At 49.6% G+C, this 21,473-nt stretch overlaps 1 protein-coding gene across 1 annotated transcript in view; it reads right to left on the minus strand.

The window, feature by feature from the left end:
- LOC144115067 (breast cancer anti-estrogen resistance protein 3 homolog) overlaps nucleotides 1-21,473 on the minus strand; it is a 172,161-nt gene that overhangs the window by 38,243 nt on the left and 112,445 nt on the right. The window contains exon 2 of the mRNA XM_077649207.1: nucleotides 4,489-4,610. Within this exon, the coding sequence (XP_077505333.1) occupies nucleotides 4,489-4,610 (122 nt within the window). The remainder of the gene's footprint in view (nucleotides 1-4,488; nucleotides 4,611-21,473) is intronic.

Consider the following 21,473-nt stretch of genomic DNA (forward strand, 5'->3'; position numbering starts at 1 on the left):
GCACCTGTTATCTGCATAGTAACCATATTCTCGGGTATAACCAGATGCAAATTACATATGTCGACCTATACCAGGTGTTCCACCTAAAGTGTACTGCAATTTTTAAATATAGGCTTTTTGGGTTCGAATGGCGCTCTTTACGGCATAGCACTGTCAGCGGTGTAGCACATCAGAATACGGCCAAGATGTGCGAACAAGCAGGCTACTTAACTAATATTGAGCACTTCACTCTTCAATTATTACCGTTAGTATCCTTATTTACTGAGAGGCGTGTAGCCCATCGTAAGAAATATCCATTTCAATTTTTAGAATTTTAAAAACGCAGTTACCCTCGGCGCTGTGGCCCAACAAAGTTTGGCGACATCGAGCCAAAATACATGCGCTTTCGAGAAGCTTGCAGGCAAAGCAGCCCCTCCAGTGCTCGTAACTCATTGAAATAGCGAAAATTTGTTGGGCCACAGCACCGAGGGCAACTGCATTTCTAAAATTATAAAAACTGAAATGGATATTTCTTACGATGGGCTACACGCCCCTCAATAAATAAAGAGACTAACGGTTATGACTGAAGAGTTTACTCAATATTAGTTAACTACCGTGCTAGTGATCACGTCTTAGCTGTATTCTGGCGCGCTACACCGCTGACAAAGCTATACAAAAAAAAAGCGCTCTTCGAACTCAAAAAGCTAATTTTTTAAAATTGCTGAGCATCTTAATGAAACACCCGGTGTGTATATATTGCGAGCACTTTATGCGCCTTCGTCGTCGTCGCTTCTCTGGCTGCGACTTCATTCTCTCTCACCTGTAAATTCCCATCGTCATCCCATGGCGCTGTTCGCTGGGAGCACGTCTCTGCCAGCGGGCGAGGATAAACGTCTCCCGTGAAGTCTTCCCTTACACGTGGTGGGGTTGCGCCTTGGATCCCCCTATCCTCTTTCCTCGCTTCTCCCTGGAGCTCCGTTCCGGTCGCCGCTTGTGCACTCTCACCGTCATGTCCCAGGAGGAAAACGCCGACGGCCCGGGTTCCTCCCGCTCGCCCTCTGCTGCCCCCGCAACTTGGACAGTGAGTAGCCGTCAACGCGACCCTCAGATGTTTGTTGGCCTCCGCGGCGTCGACGTCGACGACTGGCTTGACCACTACGACCGCGTGAGTTCGTTCAACCGCTGGGACGACTCCCTTAAACTCCTGAGTGTGTCCTATTTGGCTGACGTTGCACGCACATGGTTCTTAAATCATGAGACGGATATTCCCGACTGGACAAGTTTCAAGCAGCAGTTGCGACAGATTTTTGGCTCTCCGGCTGTTCGGTCTGAAGTAGCCCAGGAGAAGCTCGCTGACCGCATCCAGCGCCCTGCCGAGTCGTACACCTCTTATATTGAGGATGTACTTGCTCTCTGTCGGCGTGTCAATGCCACCATGACCTAGGCTGACCGTGTTCGCCACGTCCTGAAGGGTATCGGCTCTCTGGCGTTCAATGCCCTTGCCGTTCAAGACCCTACGACCGTCGACGCCATCATCGTGACCTGCCAACGCCTCGATCAGCTGCAGTCCATCCGTTTACAACCTGACCCGGCTGCCTCCCTTTTGCCAGCCGACTCCGACATGCGTGCCCTAATTAGTGCGCTCATTCGTGAGGAGCTTCTCGCACACGGTTCTCCGTGCCTAACCGCACCTGTGCCTCCTTGTTTCTCCAATCCATCGTGCTCCGCCATGGCGCCCCTCAGGTGCTTCTCAGTGACTGCGGCCGGACGTTCCTTTCGACCGTTGTTGCCGAAGTTCTGCAAGCTTCTTCTACACTTTACAAGATGACGTCCAACTACCACCTCCAGACCAATGGCATTAGTGACCGGTTCCATCGCACCCTGTCAGATTGCTATGTACGTCGAACCTGACCACCGGCATTGGGACGCAGTCCTTTCTTTCGTCACTTTTGCCTACAACTCCGCGTTGCAACGAAACACTGGTTACACCCCGTTTTTCCTCTTTTACGGGCGTTATCCCACTACCCTTCTCGGCACCTGCTAGCTCCTCACCGTCTCTCCCCGAACAGTTCATCTCCCGCGTGGCCCGATGCCGCCACCTTGCTCGCCTGAACACTGAAGCCTGCCAGGAAGATCACAAGAGTCACTACGACACTACGCACCGCGTTGTCTCGTTCAAGCCTGGAGATGAGGTCTTGCTTTCTACCCCTCTGCGGACGCCTGGTCTTTGCGACAAGTTTCAGCCTCGCTTCATTGGTCCCTACTTGGTGCTCAACCAATCTTCACCAGTTAATTACCGCGTCGCTCCTGTTGATACTCCCCCGGACCGCCGTTACCGCGGGACTGAAATTGTCCACGTCTCCTGCCTGAAGCCTTTCATTCGGCGCTCTGCATCAGACTGATCGCGGCCCGGCTGCCGCTTCTGACTGCGCGGGTAGTTAGTGTGAGCACTTTATGCGCTTTCGTCGTCGTCGCCTCTCTGGCTGCGACTTCATTCTTTTTCACCTGTAAATTCCCATCGTCATCGCTTGGCGCAGTTCGCTGGGAGCACGTCTCTGCCAGCGGGTGAGAATAAACGTTTCCCGTGAAGTCTTCCCTTACAATATCTATATACCTAGGCAGGTTGCCTACAACCCGGTGGGCAGGTTGCCTCGTGCAAGAAGCACCACAAGGACAAACAGCTTTTTTTTGTGAATGCGGGCTTGAGTACTAGCGCACTAAAAAAAGACATTTGTTTTGGGACAAAGGAAAGCGCAATAACTGTCACACTTCTCGGTGGACACCTGAACCGCGTTGCTACGGGAGTGACGAAGGTGGAAGTGAAATGGGGAAGAGAGAAAGAAGCGCCGCAGTGGAGAATTGCGGAATAATTTCTACCAACCTGCGCTCTCGTGCACCGCCTTTTTCACAGCACATGGAAGCCTTTTGCGCTTCGCCTCCATCGAAACGCGATCACCGCGGTCAGAATTTAATCCCGCGTCTTTTTGCTCACTACAGCCGAGGAAGGACTGAAGCAGGGAGTGAAAAAAAAAATAAAGATACGCCGTAGTGGAGGGCTGCTAATAATCTTGACCACCTAGGGTTCTTTAGGTGCACCGGCATCGCATAGCAGACGGGCACCCTTTGCATTTCGCCTCCATCGAAACGCGGCCGGCGCAGTCGCAAATTCATCCCGTGTTTTTATGGTCAGCACGCTAACGCCGCAGAAGACGGAAGCGAGGCGGATGGCGGTAGCGAGCTTGGGGTGCACATGCATAACGCTGACGCAGAATCAACCACAATCAATCGCACAATGGAAACGGCATACGTAGTGTAGACTTTCTAAATATAGCGGCACAGAGCAATTATCATGTGCCTATCAAATGAAATGATAAATTTTGCCTACCCCTGGAGTTCAGGCAGTGTGACTCTGTAGTGTATGTGAGCAGCAGAGCATGCACTGTCTGGAGTGCCACCGCTATTGCTTTGTTGTCCTCGTCTTTTGCGCTATTTTCGCTTAAGTATGTATCACCAACTCACCTGTCTTGCCATCGTGTTGATACAGCAAGGAACCAGAAGTTTTTTTCCAAGATCTCAGCGCGCATACTTGCGCATGATGTAGTGTGTGCAATTAATTATTGTGAACTTGATCAAGGTGTCTCCAGGTACTAGTATTCCACACCAGCATTACCAAGCTCAATAATTTTCCTGTTACTTTTTTTAGCTATGAGCTTTCAGAAATAAACATTTGACTACAGGTCTTCTTAATCATCTCTGCCATTGCATTCTTGGGTGAGAATTAAAGGGCCACAGAAAGGGGTGTTTGAGCTTGGCTTTAAAATGCTTGCCCTATTACAGGCCACCGAGCGTACATGCCGCGTAATAGACCTCAGAAGCGGGCGGGAAATTTACAATTCATTTTTAAAAATTCCCGCTTTCGCACCTCGCGGCGACGCGCGGTGCCGGGCTTTCGCACGAAAACCTGACAGACGACGTCACCTCTTGCTAATGACGTCAGCAGCCGGGGGTTATCATTGGTTCACAGCGCCAAATTCTTTCAGACGTCACGCGCTACCGCGGCCGCGGCCACTCCGCGCACCACTCCGCGCGCCGCCGGCGGAGGTAGGGGAGCGGCCGTGTGAGTGGTACCGGCGGAGGAGCACCGCCGTTTTGGCGTGCGAGAGGAGAGGGAGAGGCGCGAAGACGCGGAAGTTCAAATTGTGTCTGCATATAACTCAGCTTCCACAAAACGCATTAAAATAATTCTTGCTGGGGGATAATTATGAACCGTCGTCTTTTAACATCCCAGACATATCGCAGATTTATTGAGACCCCCTTTCTGGGTTCCATTAAGTTACTTCATGTCGCCAACGAAATTGGAGTGTGGTTTAACCGACACGAAGCTGTTAGCTGTAATTTAGATAAAGGAAAGCAGCTTTTTTTTATTCCGCAATCCCGTTCGTCGCAGGAAAAATTTCAAATAGCACACACACTCAAATAGCACACACAAAAGCAGAAGGGCGGACTTACCTCCACGCCAGTGTACTTGCAGAAGAGGAGCGAGTACTGCGGCAGGTCCAGGTTCTGAAGCCATACGTCAATGTCCAGGTGAGGCTTGCCGCCGGGATCCACAGACATTACGGGGTCGAATCCTGGGTCAGACCACAACACGTACGCGAAACACTTAACAGCTGAAGGCTTACAAGTTTACGCTTTACAAGTTTACAAGTCGCGGAATTACTTGGAACAAGCACCAAGCAATAAACGCGGAATGCACGGCAGGAGTCGCGTACTCTAATCCGCTGACTTGTGGCGTAAGCCACAAAGGACAAACTTCCCGCTGTCTAAACGATAATATATTGAGAGATCATTATTGTAACTTGACAACCATGTCAGCGCATCTTACAACGCATTGCGACATTGCCCCTGTCAACCCATATTTGAAGGAACCACTGCAATGCACAAGCAGGAGAAAAGTCAGCAAAAGAGATTATTGAAGCACATGAAATAATGAAACCTAGAGGTGACTGCGAAAGCAGTGCATCGGTGGCACTATAAGAAAAAGAACTGATTTTCTCGAATGTGCTCAAGTAGACGCGATGGTGGTTGCGCAACAATTGTTCGTTACTATCGGCTTTTCATCTTTTTTTTTGCGAATGCTTTTGCGTCAGCGGCGCTGTGCCTCGTCTTCGCATTCGTTCTTTCGTGTTGCGCTGCATTTAGTTCGGAATGCCATCAAGAAGCCTGCGATTCGCCTTTACATCTCCTACAACCCTGCCTCTTCCGATTCCATTTGGAAACAGATCTACTACACGCGCAGTTGGTACGATTTCTTCAGAAAGGTGAGCGTTTTTCAAAAAAGAAAGAAACCGCTTTCAACGCACAGAGGCCCATGTTAAAACAATGCCATCAAGCTGCCACCTCAGAGAAAACACGTTGCGAACGGATCTCTGCAAAAGTCTACGCAAAGCGGGAGTGCACACGGAAGCACGGTATTTATGCAAAGTAAAAATAAAGTCAGACGAGCAGTCCGAAAACAACTGGAAAGCTTCTTATGTTTCACCACCTCATTCTCGAAGCAGGCCTTCGAAGCATCATCACTACTTCTTGTGCGTCAACAGCGCAAACAAAAACGGGATGTATATGGACAAACACAGACAAGCGCTGCCCGCCTACGTCCCGTCTTTGTCTGCGCATGCCGAAATTTCAGCTTTAACCAGTATACTCCTGTGGTGTATATTCGCGTCGCATCGGTCTATATTCGCCGCTGCCGGGCAAGCACTTGTTTTGACATCATTCTGCACACCTTTTTAATGAAAAAGGGTGATGCTGAGAAGACATACGGCCAAACACTTTACACATTTCAGCACAAATACAGAGATGCCCAGGATGTCGTCGACTAAGCGCCGAAAGATCTGGAAAACCACGTTTCTTAGTTGCCGCCTATTGTTTGATGACTTCTGCCAATATAAACAAAAATTTCCTCAAAGACTGTCGGAGTCTCAAGGGGTCAGTTATATCTATTGGCGAATCCGCAGCGACAGCTCAGTGGCTATAACGTTCAGTAGCTATAAGCCAAACGTTGCAGGATCGAAACCCAGCTGCGGCGGCCGCAGCTGGGTTTCGATGGAGGCGAAATGCAGAAACAAACACCTGTGCGCTGTGCGATGTCACAGCCCCCCCCCCCCTCCCCCAAGTGGTCCAAATGAATCTAGAGCTGCACTACGGCGTGTCTCATAGTCCACGTGCAACTTCTGGCGTTAAATCCCACATGACAAGCATATGTCCGTTTAAAGTAAGAAGAAAAGAGCAACTTCCGTAATGATTCGTAATAAAATGCGTATTCCCAACCGCCTTAACGCATATAGCGTTCGACGTTTACTTGACTTAAAACTGGAAACCAATGGCTGCAATTACTCTTAGTTGCAATGCTTGCTGAACCTTAGCTATGGTGTTAAAGGGATACTGAGGATAAGTCCACCCAATTATTTTTAGTAAAAATTGATTCCATGGCTCTGTGTACGGCAGCAAAAGATGAACTTATTCTTGAGAAAATCGAATTTTTACATTTTCCCGCCACTTGACTCAATGAATGAAACTTTTTGTTTATTTATTGATTCATTTATTTATTTAAGCATACTGTAAGCCTAACTAGGCTCTTACAGGAGTGTGCAAAACAATGGAATAGTTATACAAAACAATAGCATACCCAGTATAACATACCCAAGATACAAAACATGCGCACTGCAGTAGGACAGACCATAGTAAGCAGGCTGATAACAAATACACAGTGCGTACTGATCAATTGAGGCCTTAGCGAGCGAGCTTGGTGGGTATAGCCCTTGGTCCAGGGCCCCTGCTGCGGCGATACAGGCCCGGTCGATTAGTCTACGTTGATCTTCCAGGTGATTACTGTAGCCAACGCTGCATCCCACTGATCCGCTGTGGCATTTGACCCCAGTGCTATGTGATAAAGTGTTGGTCGATCCTCGCACCACGGGTATGAGTCCGGGTGCTGGGTGGGTGAATTTTGTGTAAAACAAAGAGGTTAGAAATGTGTTGGTTTGTCACCGTCTCTAGCGGACCGACTGCGCTCTGCAAAGTTTTGAGTGAGGCATGGAGTATAGTGTTAGCGGGCTCCTCAGAGATGCTCCATTATTGCACCTTATACGCCTGTAAGACCGGGGCGTCTTCCATTTCGCCGTCAGGTGCTCGGTTGGTACGTCCGCGAGCAACGGCGTCGGCTGCTCAGGCAAGCCACAACCGCTTCACAAGAACAAAATATCGGATTGTAAAAAAAAAGAAAGAATCACGCGGCCTCAATCCAGAAGGAGGAGCCAGAGGGCCTCCCATCGCGCAGTGACGACAGCAGCAATGAAAATTCAGTTGAGCCGTCGGGAAGCCGGACTATGACACCTTTTCGTTACTCTTGTCCATGGTTTCGAGTTGACGGTGTTTGTTACGGTTACAAACGTTGTCAGTGTCCTTACGTACCATGCGAAGTCTCTTTAACCGAGTAACGGCTCTGATAAGATGACGACAGTCTGTGAGCACAAGGTCATATACGCTAGTAGACGAAGCTTGACGAGGTAGTGGAGGCTTGTGGTCTGCCCCCGGCGTGTGCCTCAAATAGGGCAGCAATGCCTCAAAAAGTACAACTCCACTACCTAATACAACGATCCCGTTGACTCATCAGGCTCCTAGCTTCCGGAGTTTGTTAAGTCATTCTCGTGACCGGCTGTATTCCGTGCTCAACAGCCAGCAAGCTATGGCGCACATCTAAAGGATACTGACCTTCGTTTAAAACCGGATTTTAAGAAATGAGCTCAGCGTATGTTAACCGCTTCTTTTTTTTTCGATTTAGACAAAAAACTCGAACTGCTAGGTATATTTAGCCGAGGCACGCAAACTAACTGGGGTTTTGTGAATAGTCGCACGTCTCATCGATGTTACATCTGCCTCGCAGCACCTGCGTCAAGAGTGTTGCAGTCTCAGAAGCCGACAATAAGTTCCAAAGCTATCAAATGCCACGGCTACAAATGCGTTAGCTGCTGTAACCACCGCGCTAAATGGACCGCATCGTCGAAACGGCCCAAATGCAGAGCACTGATTTGCGGTGACTTCCACTGGCGCGACACGCGGTAAACCAGCACGGTACTCAAGTGAAAGCAAAAACAAGTGAGACAAATATCGCAGGGTCTAAATTTACGACCTCTCTGCTATCGCATGCCTGCATCTTGAGTGAAACCGTGCCTTCACCGACGCGTTTACTTGAACACCGGGAGAAACGAATGGCGGCAGATGGTGCCTTGGGAGCCAGCAGAGCGGTCAGCGCTGCAAAGCCAGGACACGTCGAAAAGCGACACCTGCAGCGGTAATAAAACTGCCAGAGAGGGCGGGTCGAAAGAGGGGGGTAGACTGCGCGCTTTGACATGTCCGAGCGGGCGGAAACAGGGCGCTTCTACTGTCGAAAAAGGAAACGCCTATTGAAGTGTGGTTAGCGCGTTCTGGTGCACTTCCGGATGGCCGAGGAGCGGCAGAGAAGAGAGAGCGCTGTAAGCCAGACGAGTTCGCCTAACCTTGCATCGCAAGCCAACCAGTTGCCCCTCCGGTTGCCCCTACGATGTCACCACGAGTAAGAGTAATCAGTTAAACAAGAAGGAATGCAGAAGGGGCGAAAAACCCCGGGCGAAAACGAAAAAAAAAAACGAAGACAGAGAAGCAGCCATTCATTCAGCCCTGCTCGACGCGCAGGGACCAAAAGACAGCCTGTTCGGCTTTGCTGTGACAAAACAAAATTCACTCAATACATACTTCCTATATTTTGAGGCCCAAACAAAGCAAAATGTCGATGCACTGTACGCATATTGAGAAAATTACGATGTTCTGTCAGGGGAATACAACTGAAAATTATAGCCTACAGCAGTGCGGGTAACCAGCTGTACCATGTTGAACTCCCCCCACGACCTAAGGCTCACCGTGGCAACTTTCGTTTATTTTAGGATTTGGATAGCCATGTGGCCACGACAGAAAAAGTTCAAATTCTTCAAGTCGCGCATGCACCCCGGCATAGGCAGACAGCCCTTACTTAATTTTTTCGAGACATATTGCAAAGAACCTTGCTGGTGAAGATTGTCTCTAACGTACACAAATTCAAGCGGTAACTGCGGACGTTGAGAGCATGCACGACGGAGACTGAAGTTGCCCTCTGTAACAGTCAAATATTATGCATGCCCGCATTCCAAACATTGCCTCAACACTTTGGATGCGCACTGACACTATCAGGAGGGCCGCCGTCGAACGCGTTCTTATAAACTAAGGTAAAATAAAGCACCCACACCTTTTTGAACCCTGAGACTTCTCATGCGGAAGTCGTTGCTGTGTCACGTTCGTGGTGCTCTACTTCAGGGTTCCAGCAGGCTCGTCGAGGATATGCATTACCCCTTATTCGGCACGAACTATACGAAAGCTGAAGTACACGTGAATGGCAAAGAAAGAAAAAGGATGGAAGGGGAGGGAGGGAGGGAGGAAGGGAGGGAGGGAGGGGGGCAATAAAGGTGTATTATAAGGACGTTTGAGACCGATAAAGCAAAGCTTGACAGTGAAGACAACTCAGGACAGATCACCAGACAAGTGGCTTATGGAGTCTTACTTCTTATGCCCGTAACAGCGTGAGAAATTGGGGTGCAACCGCACTGTGACACCGCGAGCAAGAAATCGCAAAGTACTCATGTATTCAGAGGCATGACAGAGTACGTTATTGTGTATTCAGCGCAATCATTGGCTGCTGAGCACTGACAAGGTCATTTTTGGTTATTTTCGTCTGCATGGCATCAGGAAACAAAGAGACTCTTCAAAAGACGAATGTTGCACTTCAGTGCAAGAAACCTCCTGAACGACAACACTTCCTTGTGACGACCGTTCAAAACACGTGACGTAGTGATAGATGGTCCTGTGTATTTGCAGAAACCTCACGCACCGCGCCGTTTGCGAGAAGAAAAAGCACAAACACAAAAAACTTCACACAACGATTGAGAACAACGACGCTGCAATGCAGCGAAGACAAACGTCGAGAAAGTGAATTTCGCGGTCATCCTGTTGACCGTTCTTCGCTGGTAGCAGCACTGCCACTGACGTCACGGTGGTTAGCCAGCAAGCAATGTCATTCGCCAACTCTACGGCCCCAGGCCTCGATGTAAAAGCCATTAGAAAACGCTCCCAGAACTGGCTCCTTCCATCAGTCCCTCGCCCCCATTCGTCTGAGAGTTATGAAATCTCGTTTGAAGAGCAATTAACGATTATTGCGCAACCACAAGGGCATGAAGAGGCGTATGAAGAACAGCAGCGTTCCAGCCACGGCAGTGCACGTTTCGTCGGCTGTGGACAGATGGCGCCACTTTGCATGATGTTGCCTGGAACCGCTCGGATGAATCCCGACTCCCACAGGTTGTGAAGAGAGCAGTTAACCTTCACAAAAAGAATTAAACTCGTATCCTTGAAGAGTTGACCATGGTGGTGAACAGCTGCAAGTTGCGTACACATCAGGCACATGGTACACCCAGTATATGGTACGTTCAGAACAGATGGAGCATGGATCCTGCGTCACAGGCATGAAAGGTCGTCTACTTCGAAAACGCACAGGCATTACGCTCCTTGTAAGATTCGTTCACAAAAGCAGTATAGAAAGGGAGACAGGCAGAGACGGCGAAATAGTACGGAACGCTTCAACGTTGTGTCGAACGTGGAAAAGGAGATATTTGCGTAGGAGGGAATTAGTGGAAGTAAACGCAAGAGGTTATAATCACTTGTCTAACCGCGCTGACTGGAGTGCCAGGATAAACTAGGGACAGGAGTTAAGCTCCTGCACAAACTGCAGCATTGATACTGCCGCCTGCACGCGAGGATACTCTGTACTATTTCATGTCGTCATCGCGTTCCGTTCCCTAGTGGTTCCACCCGAGTCTCGAGTACAATCTGCTTTTCTTTTCGCGTTTTCGGACAAATATTTCCGAGACAAAGGTAAATAATTAATAATAAGAAAGCGCGAATGCGACCGCGAACACTTTGCGGAAGTAAAAGCTCCATACCAACCAAGATATTTGCAATACAGTCTATGCGCCTGGCGCAAGGTAATTTATGCGATGGAGTCGGGATATTCTTCATTTTCTCCGCGCCCGCCTGCCCTTTTCTAGTGAATTACCTCTCCGCTGAAACCTCGCGCGGCACTGCTTTGAACGATGCGATAAGGCAAGGAACGCGGTCCCAGTGACGGACACGCGTTATCTCGAGCCGCACGACAACAAGGTTACTAGGCGCCACGGCAACGCACGCCGAGCGGCGGCAGGTGCGCTGCTGCTCCATGGCTGCAGCAGCTGACAGCCCCGCTTACGCGCGCATCTGGGCGGCTAACAAAAGCTGCACGCGCATACACGCCAGCGCCTGCCCGCTTATACGCTAGCTCGTGCCGCGGGTCTTGCAAGTCCAGACCTTACCGATACACGTGCGGCCGCCACACTGTGCCCGTTCTGTGAACAGGCCGAGACAGGTGAACAGTATACCTCCTCCGCAAGGGGAGCCCTCTGGATGTCGCCGGTTGCGCTTCCGACTCCGTATCACACGGGTGCAAGATTTTAGCGCAATTCCTTTTCCGCGGCTCACAATGGGTGGACCGAATTCGTGCGCACAAAGGGAGATCAATGGCCCCGCCGCGGTGGCTCAGTGGTTAGGGCGCTCGACTACTGATCCGGAGTTCCCGGGTTCGAACCCGACCGCGGCGGCTGCGTTTTTATGGAGGAAAAACGCTAAGGCGCCCGTGTGCTGAGCGATGTCAGTGCACGTTAAAGATCCCCAGGTGGTCGAAATTATTCCGGAGCCCTCCACTACGGCACCTCTCCTTCCTTTCTTCTTTCTATCCCTCCTTTATCCCTTCCCTTACGGCGCGGTTCAGGTGTCCAACGATATATGAGACAGATACTGCGCCATTTCCTTTCCCCCAAAAAACCAATTATTATTATTATAGCTTCCACAAAGGTCAGGCCGATTGCGTGCGTCAGTGATATTATTACACGGAAGCGGCCGATATTGCCAGCGCGGGAGTTGTTTGCGCTGCCCAGGCAGAAGGCGCGAAACAGAGCGGCAAGAAAGGCTATTTTACAGGCATATTTTTAGCGCAAAGGACGGGACGAGATACAGACAAGACGTCCCGTCCTTTGCGCTAAAAATATGCCTGTAAAATCCGAACACCAACTAGCCCAACAACTCACCCTGTTGAAGAAAGGCTAATTCACGAATAACTCGCGACTGTGCACAAGGCACAGCCCGAGTGTTGCGCAGCTGAGTAAGGACACAGTTCGGTTTCACCCTCGTAGGGCCCCTACGTCAACGGGGGCAAGTTTGATAAATTTCAGCGCCCATTAAGTAACTGAGGAACAATCGCAGTCTTCCACTCGAATGTGCCCTAGTGGGATTCAACTCAATAACGAAGCGGCTTTTGCCCGTCAAAGGACGCCCTTCCAGCCAATGGCGTCAGCCGATTCTAATGAACCTGCTAGCGTGACAATGCAAGCAGCAGCGTGACAATGCAGGCAGGGGACTATCTCCGACCATGGAAGGAGGGGAGTATCCTCTTTCATCCGCCACTCCCTTCATTGTCACGCTAGTGGTGTCATGAAAATCGGCCGACGCCATTGGATGGAAGTGGGTCCTTTGTCGAGGAAAAGCCGCTTCGTTTTTGAGTTCTATCCGACTATATCGGGGAACGAAAGTCTCCAGGACACGCGAAAAGCTGTTTGACCACACAGTTGCCGTGGTTACCGACGATGACGTCACTTCTTCAGCACACGACACAGCAAAACGAGTAGTGCTTTCATTGAGTAGAACATGTTGGGGAGCTAGTTAGGTGCACTTTAACAGAAAAAAAAACTGGCGCCAAATCAGAAACACTCAACAAGAAAGAATAGACAGGTGCATCCGCACCAATGAGGTTTTGCAACACCAGAGCTATCGTACTCAGTTGCCACTCACGCGTCCTGGAGACGTCTGTCCCTCATATAGTACTTCAAGACGGGCACGTATTCATGAGAGGGAGGACACCTCCTCCCCTCCTCCAAAATTGAGCCCCCCCCCCCCCGATACAAGAAATTAACTTGGGACCCTCCCGAAAAAAAAAAAAAAGATCCTGGCTACACGCCTGCTCCAAGAAAGAGGCGGTGTTATTGGTATGTCACGCTATTTGTCATCATAACTTCAAATGTCAAAGACAGCGAACTTCACCCGCCTTCTACTTCTGCGTAGAGGCAAACATGGCAACCGTTATTCAACCTTCGAGAAAAATTACCTTGCAACAAACAAAAACAGTGCATGTGTGACTGCAAATTTTCGCTTCCAGGAATCGATATCAAGTTGTCGAATACAGGCAGCAGTCATATTCAAATACTGAATCCACAAGGCAAGAACTGGATTCTGCAATATGCCGCTGCAGAGGGCTCTGCATTAATTTTGGCACTGCAATACTACCTCCATACTTGCATGTAAAAATGATGTAGCGCAAATGAGACGAGCACGGGAGGGAGACACGTGCTCGCCTCTTTTGCGCTACATCATTTTTTGAAGTATGTGCCACCAACTCGCCCAGTAACCAATTTTATTCCTCCATACTTGGTCTTCAACGGAACCACGCCCACGACGTGCGGTCATATAGATGCGGACGGCGTAATTCACGCTCTACAAAGCAACGCGAGCTAAGCCACAGGAGACACTGAAGGATGGCGACATCGGCGTCGGTCTTTTGGCGACTTAACCGCAGTCGATCATGCCGTCCCTGTGCTCCATGCGTACTGTTCCAACGTAGCACCAGAAGCCTGCGCTCGTGGTGCACGACCGGTGCTTCACGCGCCGCAGAAGTGGGCGTGTCGGAACATGGCGTGCTGTGTATATGGTCACCGCCAGTTTCGGGCGCAGTGCAGAGGTCGAAGCGCTCGAGTCGCCTGGCGAGCATGTGTTCCATCACTCCGCCCACTTCGCGCCAGCAGCGCTAACGCCCACTCAGGTGTATGGCCTGTGCGTACGGCCCTGTCCGTTGTTTCGCGGGGCTATTCTCGTCCCGACAGAACTTAATGCATCAAGATAACAAAGGATGCACGCGTCAGGCACAGAAAGAAATGCCAAGAGGGGCGACTTCAGAATGATCTGAACTACGACGGAAATTTTCGAGTCGACGCCGCCTAACCAAGGCTGCGTCGTATATAGAGCGCTACATGGAAGCAAAACGCACAAAGCCCGTAATTATAGAGACGTACAGTGACCTAGCTGCATGCCTACCGGATGCCTCGCGGAGCCCCCCCCCCACACACACAATATTGATCAGTTACGTCGACGACAAATGGTGGGTTACCATCGGAAGTACGCTTGTGCAACGTGAACAGTTTGAGCCCACACCGGTTTTTTTTTCTGTTTTCAGTTAAACTCTCGACATCAGCCAATGCAGACGTAATAAAAACATTATGCACAGGAAAAAAAATAATAATAATAATAAATGACTCTCGATCCCTCACCGAATCTTCAGCAGCACCATCAAACTGCTAACAGAACGCAAAATGGAAATGCACTGCGTTATTGCGGTAGTATTTGTAGTTTACCTCGCTCATGTATGGCAGTACCGGATTCTCCCCCGGTTGGAGAGGCTATATACTGTAATTCGGGGAGATGAGCCAAGGCTCAAGCACGGCGCAACCTCATCTGCAGGCCGATGATTACAGCTAGGCACAGACATCTTTGCGCGTAGCGCTATTATGAATCAGCGGTTGTAGCTGCTTCACAGGGGTCTACTTTGTGCTACATTGTGCAAGGCTGCACTGTAAAAACACCTAACACGACCACACAATATAAAAATACTGAACAAGACTCTAACGGCGATCCTGCCGTGTCTGTCTTGTGAGCCATTTACCATCTGTGTGCATCTAAACCTTGCAAATATCCTGCGTGTAGATGATGTTTTAGTAGGATACAACTTAAAAAAAACAGAAGTTGTCAACACTGTGCCACGGTCCGCGGCGTCTTGTATTACTTCGCTAGCCAATCACAACAGTAAACGAAATCAGCTTTTTAATGTTTGACTTTATTAAACGAGCCAGCTATGAAAATTTTAGAACTTATCATTTTTTTCTTGTGATTTGCTTCTTGTTTAAGTAACAAGAAAAGATTTAACAACGGACTACTTTTTTGTCGTGGGGGAATTCTGTGCGAGGCCCTGAATGTGGGCGGAGCTTCACTGCAGACTTAAGTTGTATCCGACTATAGTATCATTGAAATGTAACCAAACACGAAAATAAAAAAATGTACAATCCCGTTTATTTATGGTCAGTACTTTAGCATAAACCAGTCCATTACGGTCATTTGGACATTTAAGCCCTAAATCTCATCCAGCAGACTTCTACAGATTAGTAAGTAAAAACACGTGCTCATGACAACTTATGGCACGTCGCGGAACGTCGAGAGACTGCAGCGTTTCAGCCGTCGATGGCAGTTATAGTTTCATTAACCGCGTTCAGAACACTTCGCAGATTTCACTTCGCCGGTTACATCACCAGTACCCCTACACACTGTCATACCCACCACAAGAACTGTGAACACACATTTCTGTTTTTTTTTTTTGAAGTGCAAAGGCTAGGAAGTGCGAACACTATAGTTCTGGGACACACAATGGCACCACTCATGATGCGACGCGATGCTGGAATCTTGCCAATGTGATCATAACTTATCACGGCTTTTGAACTGCCCACAACAGAGGTCGGTATTCGCGCAGCTTCCATGAAGCAAAGTACAAAGCACAGAGTCGGTTCCACTTGCGCTGAATGTGGATTATAGCCATTCAATTGTAGAGCACAGCTCAATCAAGAAATAAGTAAATAAGACGGCACGGCAGGTCACTGCAAAAATGACCGAGTTGTATTTTTGTCATGATGTAACACCTTTTAAAACAAACAAAACGCTTATGAACAGCATTCTCGTGTTCCCTGTGCTCAAAACAGCGCAAGTCAGCCTCTGGTTTTCGATAAGTGCGGCAAACAATGCACAGCGCCCGATGACTGTATTGACGTCATATCGGAAAGCACCAACAGCGACAAACACACCAGAAAGGTCTTGCTCATGAGTACAGAAAATATACCATGCCCACGTGGTGCGGCACGACTATATGTGCAGCTGCAATCGTTTCAATGTGCGTGAAAATCGCTCGTAACCTTTACGGACAATCGGTTGAAACGAAGTATGTATGTATATATATATATATATATATATATATATATATATATATATATATATATATATATATATATATATATATATATATATATAAAACTCACGCAAACGCCCTGCGCGTAAGATTAGCCGACTAGTACAGCTACAGTCGTATGTCATGCGAGTACATTCTCGAACGTCTCCAGTGCCATTAGGCACCGCTGTACATTTCCAGCACTCGCTGCTCATTAAATGCTGCGACGGATGTGTTCAATATCGATGAACGGAAGTCAGAAAGCAACGCCAGAAAATTTATTCTAAAAAAAATGCATGTCAGGGCTACCGGCTGCAAGACAAAATTCTACTTGTTCTTCGTATACGTGCATCTCTGTGATATTGACAAGGCTGGTGCAACGTATTTCGAGAAGATATACTGTACTCACGGGCAAATGGTCATTCATTTTTGCACGACCACCAAAAATTTTAAAAAACGTTAGGGAGCAACAATCAGTATTTGTACAGTATGACAACTGACGCGGGAAATTAGCGCGACTGGAGTAATAACTTGACATTAAAAGCAAAATCGCTGCGCGATCAATAAAACGACCAAAAGCACATAACGGCGCTATCGGCCCTTGGCTCATCGCGCTGCATTTTCGTTTTCAGCCATAAATCAATGAAGCCCAAAAAAATTACAACACGACATCAGTGGCTAATATTTTTCCGACATACCACGTTGTTTCGGTTTCTCGGGACGCGATGACAGACGCGCAACTTTGGCTCACTCGTGCAACCCATACCGCCACGAGCGCGTTAACGCGCGGACACGCTATTAGACCAGCATCGGCAACTGACCAGGCCCACGCGTGAATTGTCATGAACGATGCTCTGAGCCTCTGACGTGCGGAGTTCTCGAGATCATGAATTCAGCCCGCGACCGACGACAGCTGCACGGTGCCCCGTTTTGGGTCCAGACTCAATTCTGCGCTTCTCGCCAGAAGGAGAAACTGAGTTCACGAAACTGCAGCCATATAGCTCGCCTGCTGCTGTGCCAGCACCCGGCGACGCTGACACGGGGAAAGCTTTTTTGACCGCCGCCCGCATTCTGGACTCGGCATCAGTGTCTGTACCCCGCCGCGGTGGCTCAGTGGTTAGGGCGCTCGGCTACTGATCTGGAGTTCCCGGGTTCGAACCCGACCGCGGCGGCTGCGTTTTTATAGAGGCAAAACGCTAAGGCGCCCGTGTGCTGTGCGATGTCAGTGCACGTTAAAGATCCCCAGGTGGTCGAAATTATTCCGGAGCCCTCCACTACGGCACCTCCTTCTTCCTTTCTTCGTTCACTCCCTCCTTTATCCCTTCCCTTACGGCGTGGTTCGGGTGTCCACCGAGATATGAGGCCGATACTGCGCCATTTCCTTTCCCCAAAAACCAATTATTATTATTATTATTATTATTATTATTATTATTATTATTATTATTATTATTATTATTATTATTATTATTATTATTATTATTAGTGTCCGGTGGGCGGACGCGTCCCATCACTAGCGCTCAGCTTCGCCCCAGCGCCGCAGGGAACTTGCGAAGCTCAAGTACGCAGCACTCACCGGCGAACTCCCGAGCAGCGGGCAGAAGGCGAGGCGTGAACGCCGGCGGCGCCGAGTCAAAAGACGGCACGCCGGCCGGAGGCAGCGGACCTAGCTGGAGCTGGCGTGTCACGACACGCGAGAGCAGCTGCTGGACGGCACGCTGCGGACACGGAAGCGCGCGCCAGCCGCCTCGGGAAAAGTTCGCCGTGCTCCAGAATTCACCCGCACCGCGCAAGCCCATGGGGGGTTGACCCGAGAGACGCCTTATGCGAAGACAGCGGAAGCGAGGTCGAAGCGGATCAGCTCTTCACCGGTAATTTGTATATGTGCCGCAAGCCACGCGCATATTCCCATGGTAGCTCCTTTCATGGAAAATGGCATTCACGCAAGCAACTGCAATGCAGATAATAATAATAATAATTGGTTTTTGGTGGAAAGGAAATGGCGCAGTATCTGTCTCATATATCGTTGGACACCTGAACCGCGCCGTAAGGGTAGGGACAAAAGCAGGGAGTGAAAGAAGAGAGGAACAAATAGGTCCGTAGTGCAGGGCTCCGGAATAATTTCGACCACCTGGGGATCTTTAACGTGCACTGACATCGCACAGCACACGGGCGCCTTAGCGTTTTTCCTACACAAAAACGCAGCCGCCGCGGTCGGGTTCGAACCCGGGAACTCCGGATCAGTAGTCGAGCGCCGTAACCACTGAGCCACCGCGGCGTGGCTGCAATGCAGATGCGTATTGCGTATTCTTATGTGCTCTGATAAGAAATCACACGTATTCTCTATGCAGGCGCGCTGAATGCGAAGAAAAAACGAACGCGCTCCTCCGCGCCTAACCCCCCTCCTTAAAAAAACAGCAGTGAAAGGGCACCTAAAAAAAATGGCCAAGCCAGAACAAACGGTAAATATATTAATACCCCTGCCACGCGGGCACCGCAAATGCCTTTGAGAATAAGGTCCTTAAGTTCAAAGACGTAAGGAGCGAGTCGGCACGCCGGCTGCACGGTGCCGCGTTCAGGATCCATTGTTTGATTTATAGGGTTTAGCGTCCCAAAGCGACTCGGGCTACGAGAGACGCCGTAGTGGAGGGTTCCGAATAATTTCGACCACCTGGGTTTCTTTAACGTGCACTGACGTAGCACAGCACACGGGCCTCAAAGGCACTACGCCTCCATCGAAATGCGACCGCAGTGGCCGGGATCAGATCGAACCCGCGTCTTCCGGGTCAGCAGGCGTGCAACACAACCACTGAGCCACCGCGACGACTCCAGCTGCAAGTGAACGACCGTGTACATATTGAGGAGTTTAACGCCCTTGCATCGTGGGCAACACTTATCCACACTCAATCAATCAATCAATCAATCAATCAGCCAGCCAACTACTCGCTCGCTCGCTCGCTCACTCAGAGAAGAGTCATTCGTGAGGGGCCCAACACTGCATGTTGTAAGCTGGTGCGTTGCGATGACAAAACTATTACAGCTAAAAAATAAGAGATCAAAAAGAAACAGACACTGATACACAAAGCTTTGACAACAAATAGAACTTTTATCAAATCAGAACACACACACGTACGACCTATAAAAATTGTCCGAAATACCAAACGACAACAAAAAAGGGAAAAAAGAACAATAAGCGTACTACACCGTAAGCCAAATTCACCCACGGAAATTATCAGCCTCGCAAAGTTCCCGGAAGACCGGTGGGGCACAAGCAGTGTACGCACATACTCGGCAGTAGATCGCTAAATGTTAGTATCCTGCGCGTCTAACGTGCATAGCGTCATTACAGTCCCAGCGTTGAGCAGCCTCCGCAGCACCGACAGACATGAGCGACGCCAGAAACTTCGTGGATTGTGAATGTGCCATCACCATCTTGTGTCCCAGCTTCCTGCCCTGGGTCATGAACGGGCGGCAGCAGGGCGTCCAAGGCAGCTTTGCCATAGCCGACCGCTAACGGCATCACTGCTTGGCCGGAACCGACGGGACCGTCAGGATGAGGCAGCCGTGGAAGCGCAGTGCCTGGTGGTGCTGCGCCGCTGTGCCGCAGCGCGATCGAACGCAGCCTTCCGGATGGAGTCGAGGACACACTTGCTAGTGTACTCGCCTGTCTGAACGGCCAGCTGGCGTGTCGGCAGTCGGATCACGGCTGCTAGCATCTTCGACGACTGGCACGAAGGGTCTGTCCAAGCACCGTCGCTCGGTGGCGTGAATACAGCCGTCGTGCAGGACCAAGTCTGGGCGGAAGCCGGGATAGCCCTACCGGCCATGGCAGTCTTATCGCCGTAAGAAGCGTGAACGGCCACGGACTTGGCACACTAGGCGCGGCGCAGACTTCGCAGAAGCAGGAAGCACTGGAGCTAGTCCTCAAAGCTCCCGAACGGTCCGCGACACAGAACAACAGCGTCCAGCTTGACGAACTCGACGCTCGTGGAACGAAGCTATGCCGACGTTCGCAACCGATGTCCACGTCAACGGCCAGTGATGGCGATGCCACTGCGGAGCCCACGAAACATTTCACACGTGCGACGCACAAATTTTTTGAACTTCATCTTACGGTTAAGACTACTGAGGCAAACATTATTTTTAATGCCAAGCGATTGGGGCCTCGTATTGCAAAAAAAAGATGATAAAGAATGTTTACAATATTAGTACACAGTGCGAAAGCCCGGCGTAAGATGGCAGGTGCTGCCACCGGTGGAATTTGTGCGATCCAGGTTGGTCTCGGAAAGACAAGACAAAGGTTGGTCGATTTTGCTCCGGTCAGACTCACCGGATTAGTGCTAATCCCACCTGGTTTCTCCGTAACAAAATTTCCTGATTCGTCAATTAGGAACTAACGTCCTCAGGCTCACGCGAACCCAAAGGACCCAATAAAAGAGAACCACCAGATTTGAATTTCCGAAGGACTCCTAAAATTTGGCACTCGGCAGACCTCTAAAAAATTTGGCACTAGACCCACCCACAAAATCTGACACTTCGCCGCAGTCCCAAAATTTGACACTTGTCCCCGGCTCGAAAATTTGACACTTCGCCCATCTCAAAATATGGAATTTATCCCATCCCAAAAATTTGGCATTTGGCCGATCTCAAAAATATCGGCTCCATCACAACGCACCCGCCGCGGTCGGGTTCGCGGCGGCTGCGTTCTGACGGAGGCGAAACGCTAAGGCCCCCGTGTGCTCTGCGATGTCAGTGCGTGTTAAAGATCTCCAGGTGGTAGAAATTATTCCGGAGCCCTCCACTAGGGCACCTTCCTTTCTTCTTTCACTCCCTCCTTTATCCCTTCCCTACGGCGAGGTCCAGGTGTCGGCTGATATGCGAGACAGATACTGTGCCATTTCATTTCCCTAAAAACCAATTTTCATTTTGACCTCCTAAATTCCGGCAGTTGGTCCACCCCAAATATTTCCCATTTGACCCACGACCCTGTACATCCTGAGGAGTATACCGCCCTTACATCATGGGCAACACTTACCCACACTCACTCACCCACTCACTCCTCTGACAGAACAGTCATTCATAAGGGGCACAACACGGTATGTTCTAAGCTGGTGCGTTGCGATGACAAAACTATTACAGCTAAAAAATAAGAGATCGAAAAAGAAGCAGACACCGATGCATAACGCTTTGACAACAAATAGAACGTTTATTAAATCAGAACATATACGCGTATAACCTATAAAACAAT

The sequence above is a fragment of the Amblyomma americanum genome, chromosome 1, assembly GCF_052857255.1.
Source record: "Amblyomma americanum isolate KBUSLIRL-KWMA chromosome 1, ASM5285725v1, whole genome shotgun sequence".
NCBI classification, from domain to species: Eukaryota; Metazoa; Arthropoda; class Arachnida; order Ixodida; family Ixodidae; genus Amblyomma; species Amblyomma americanum.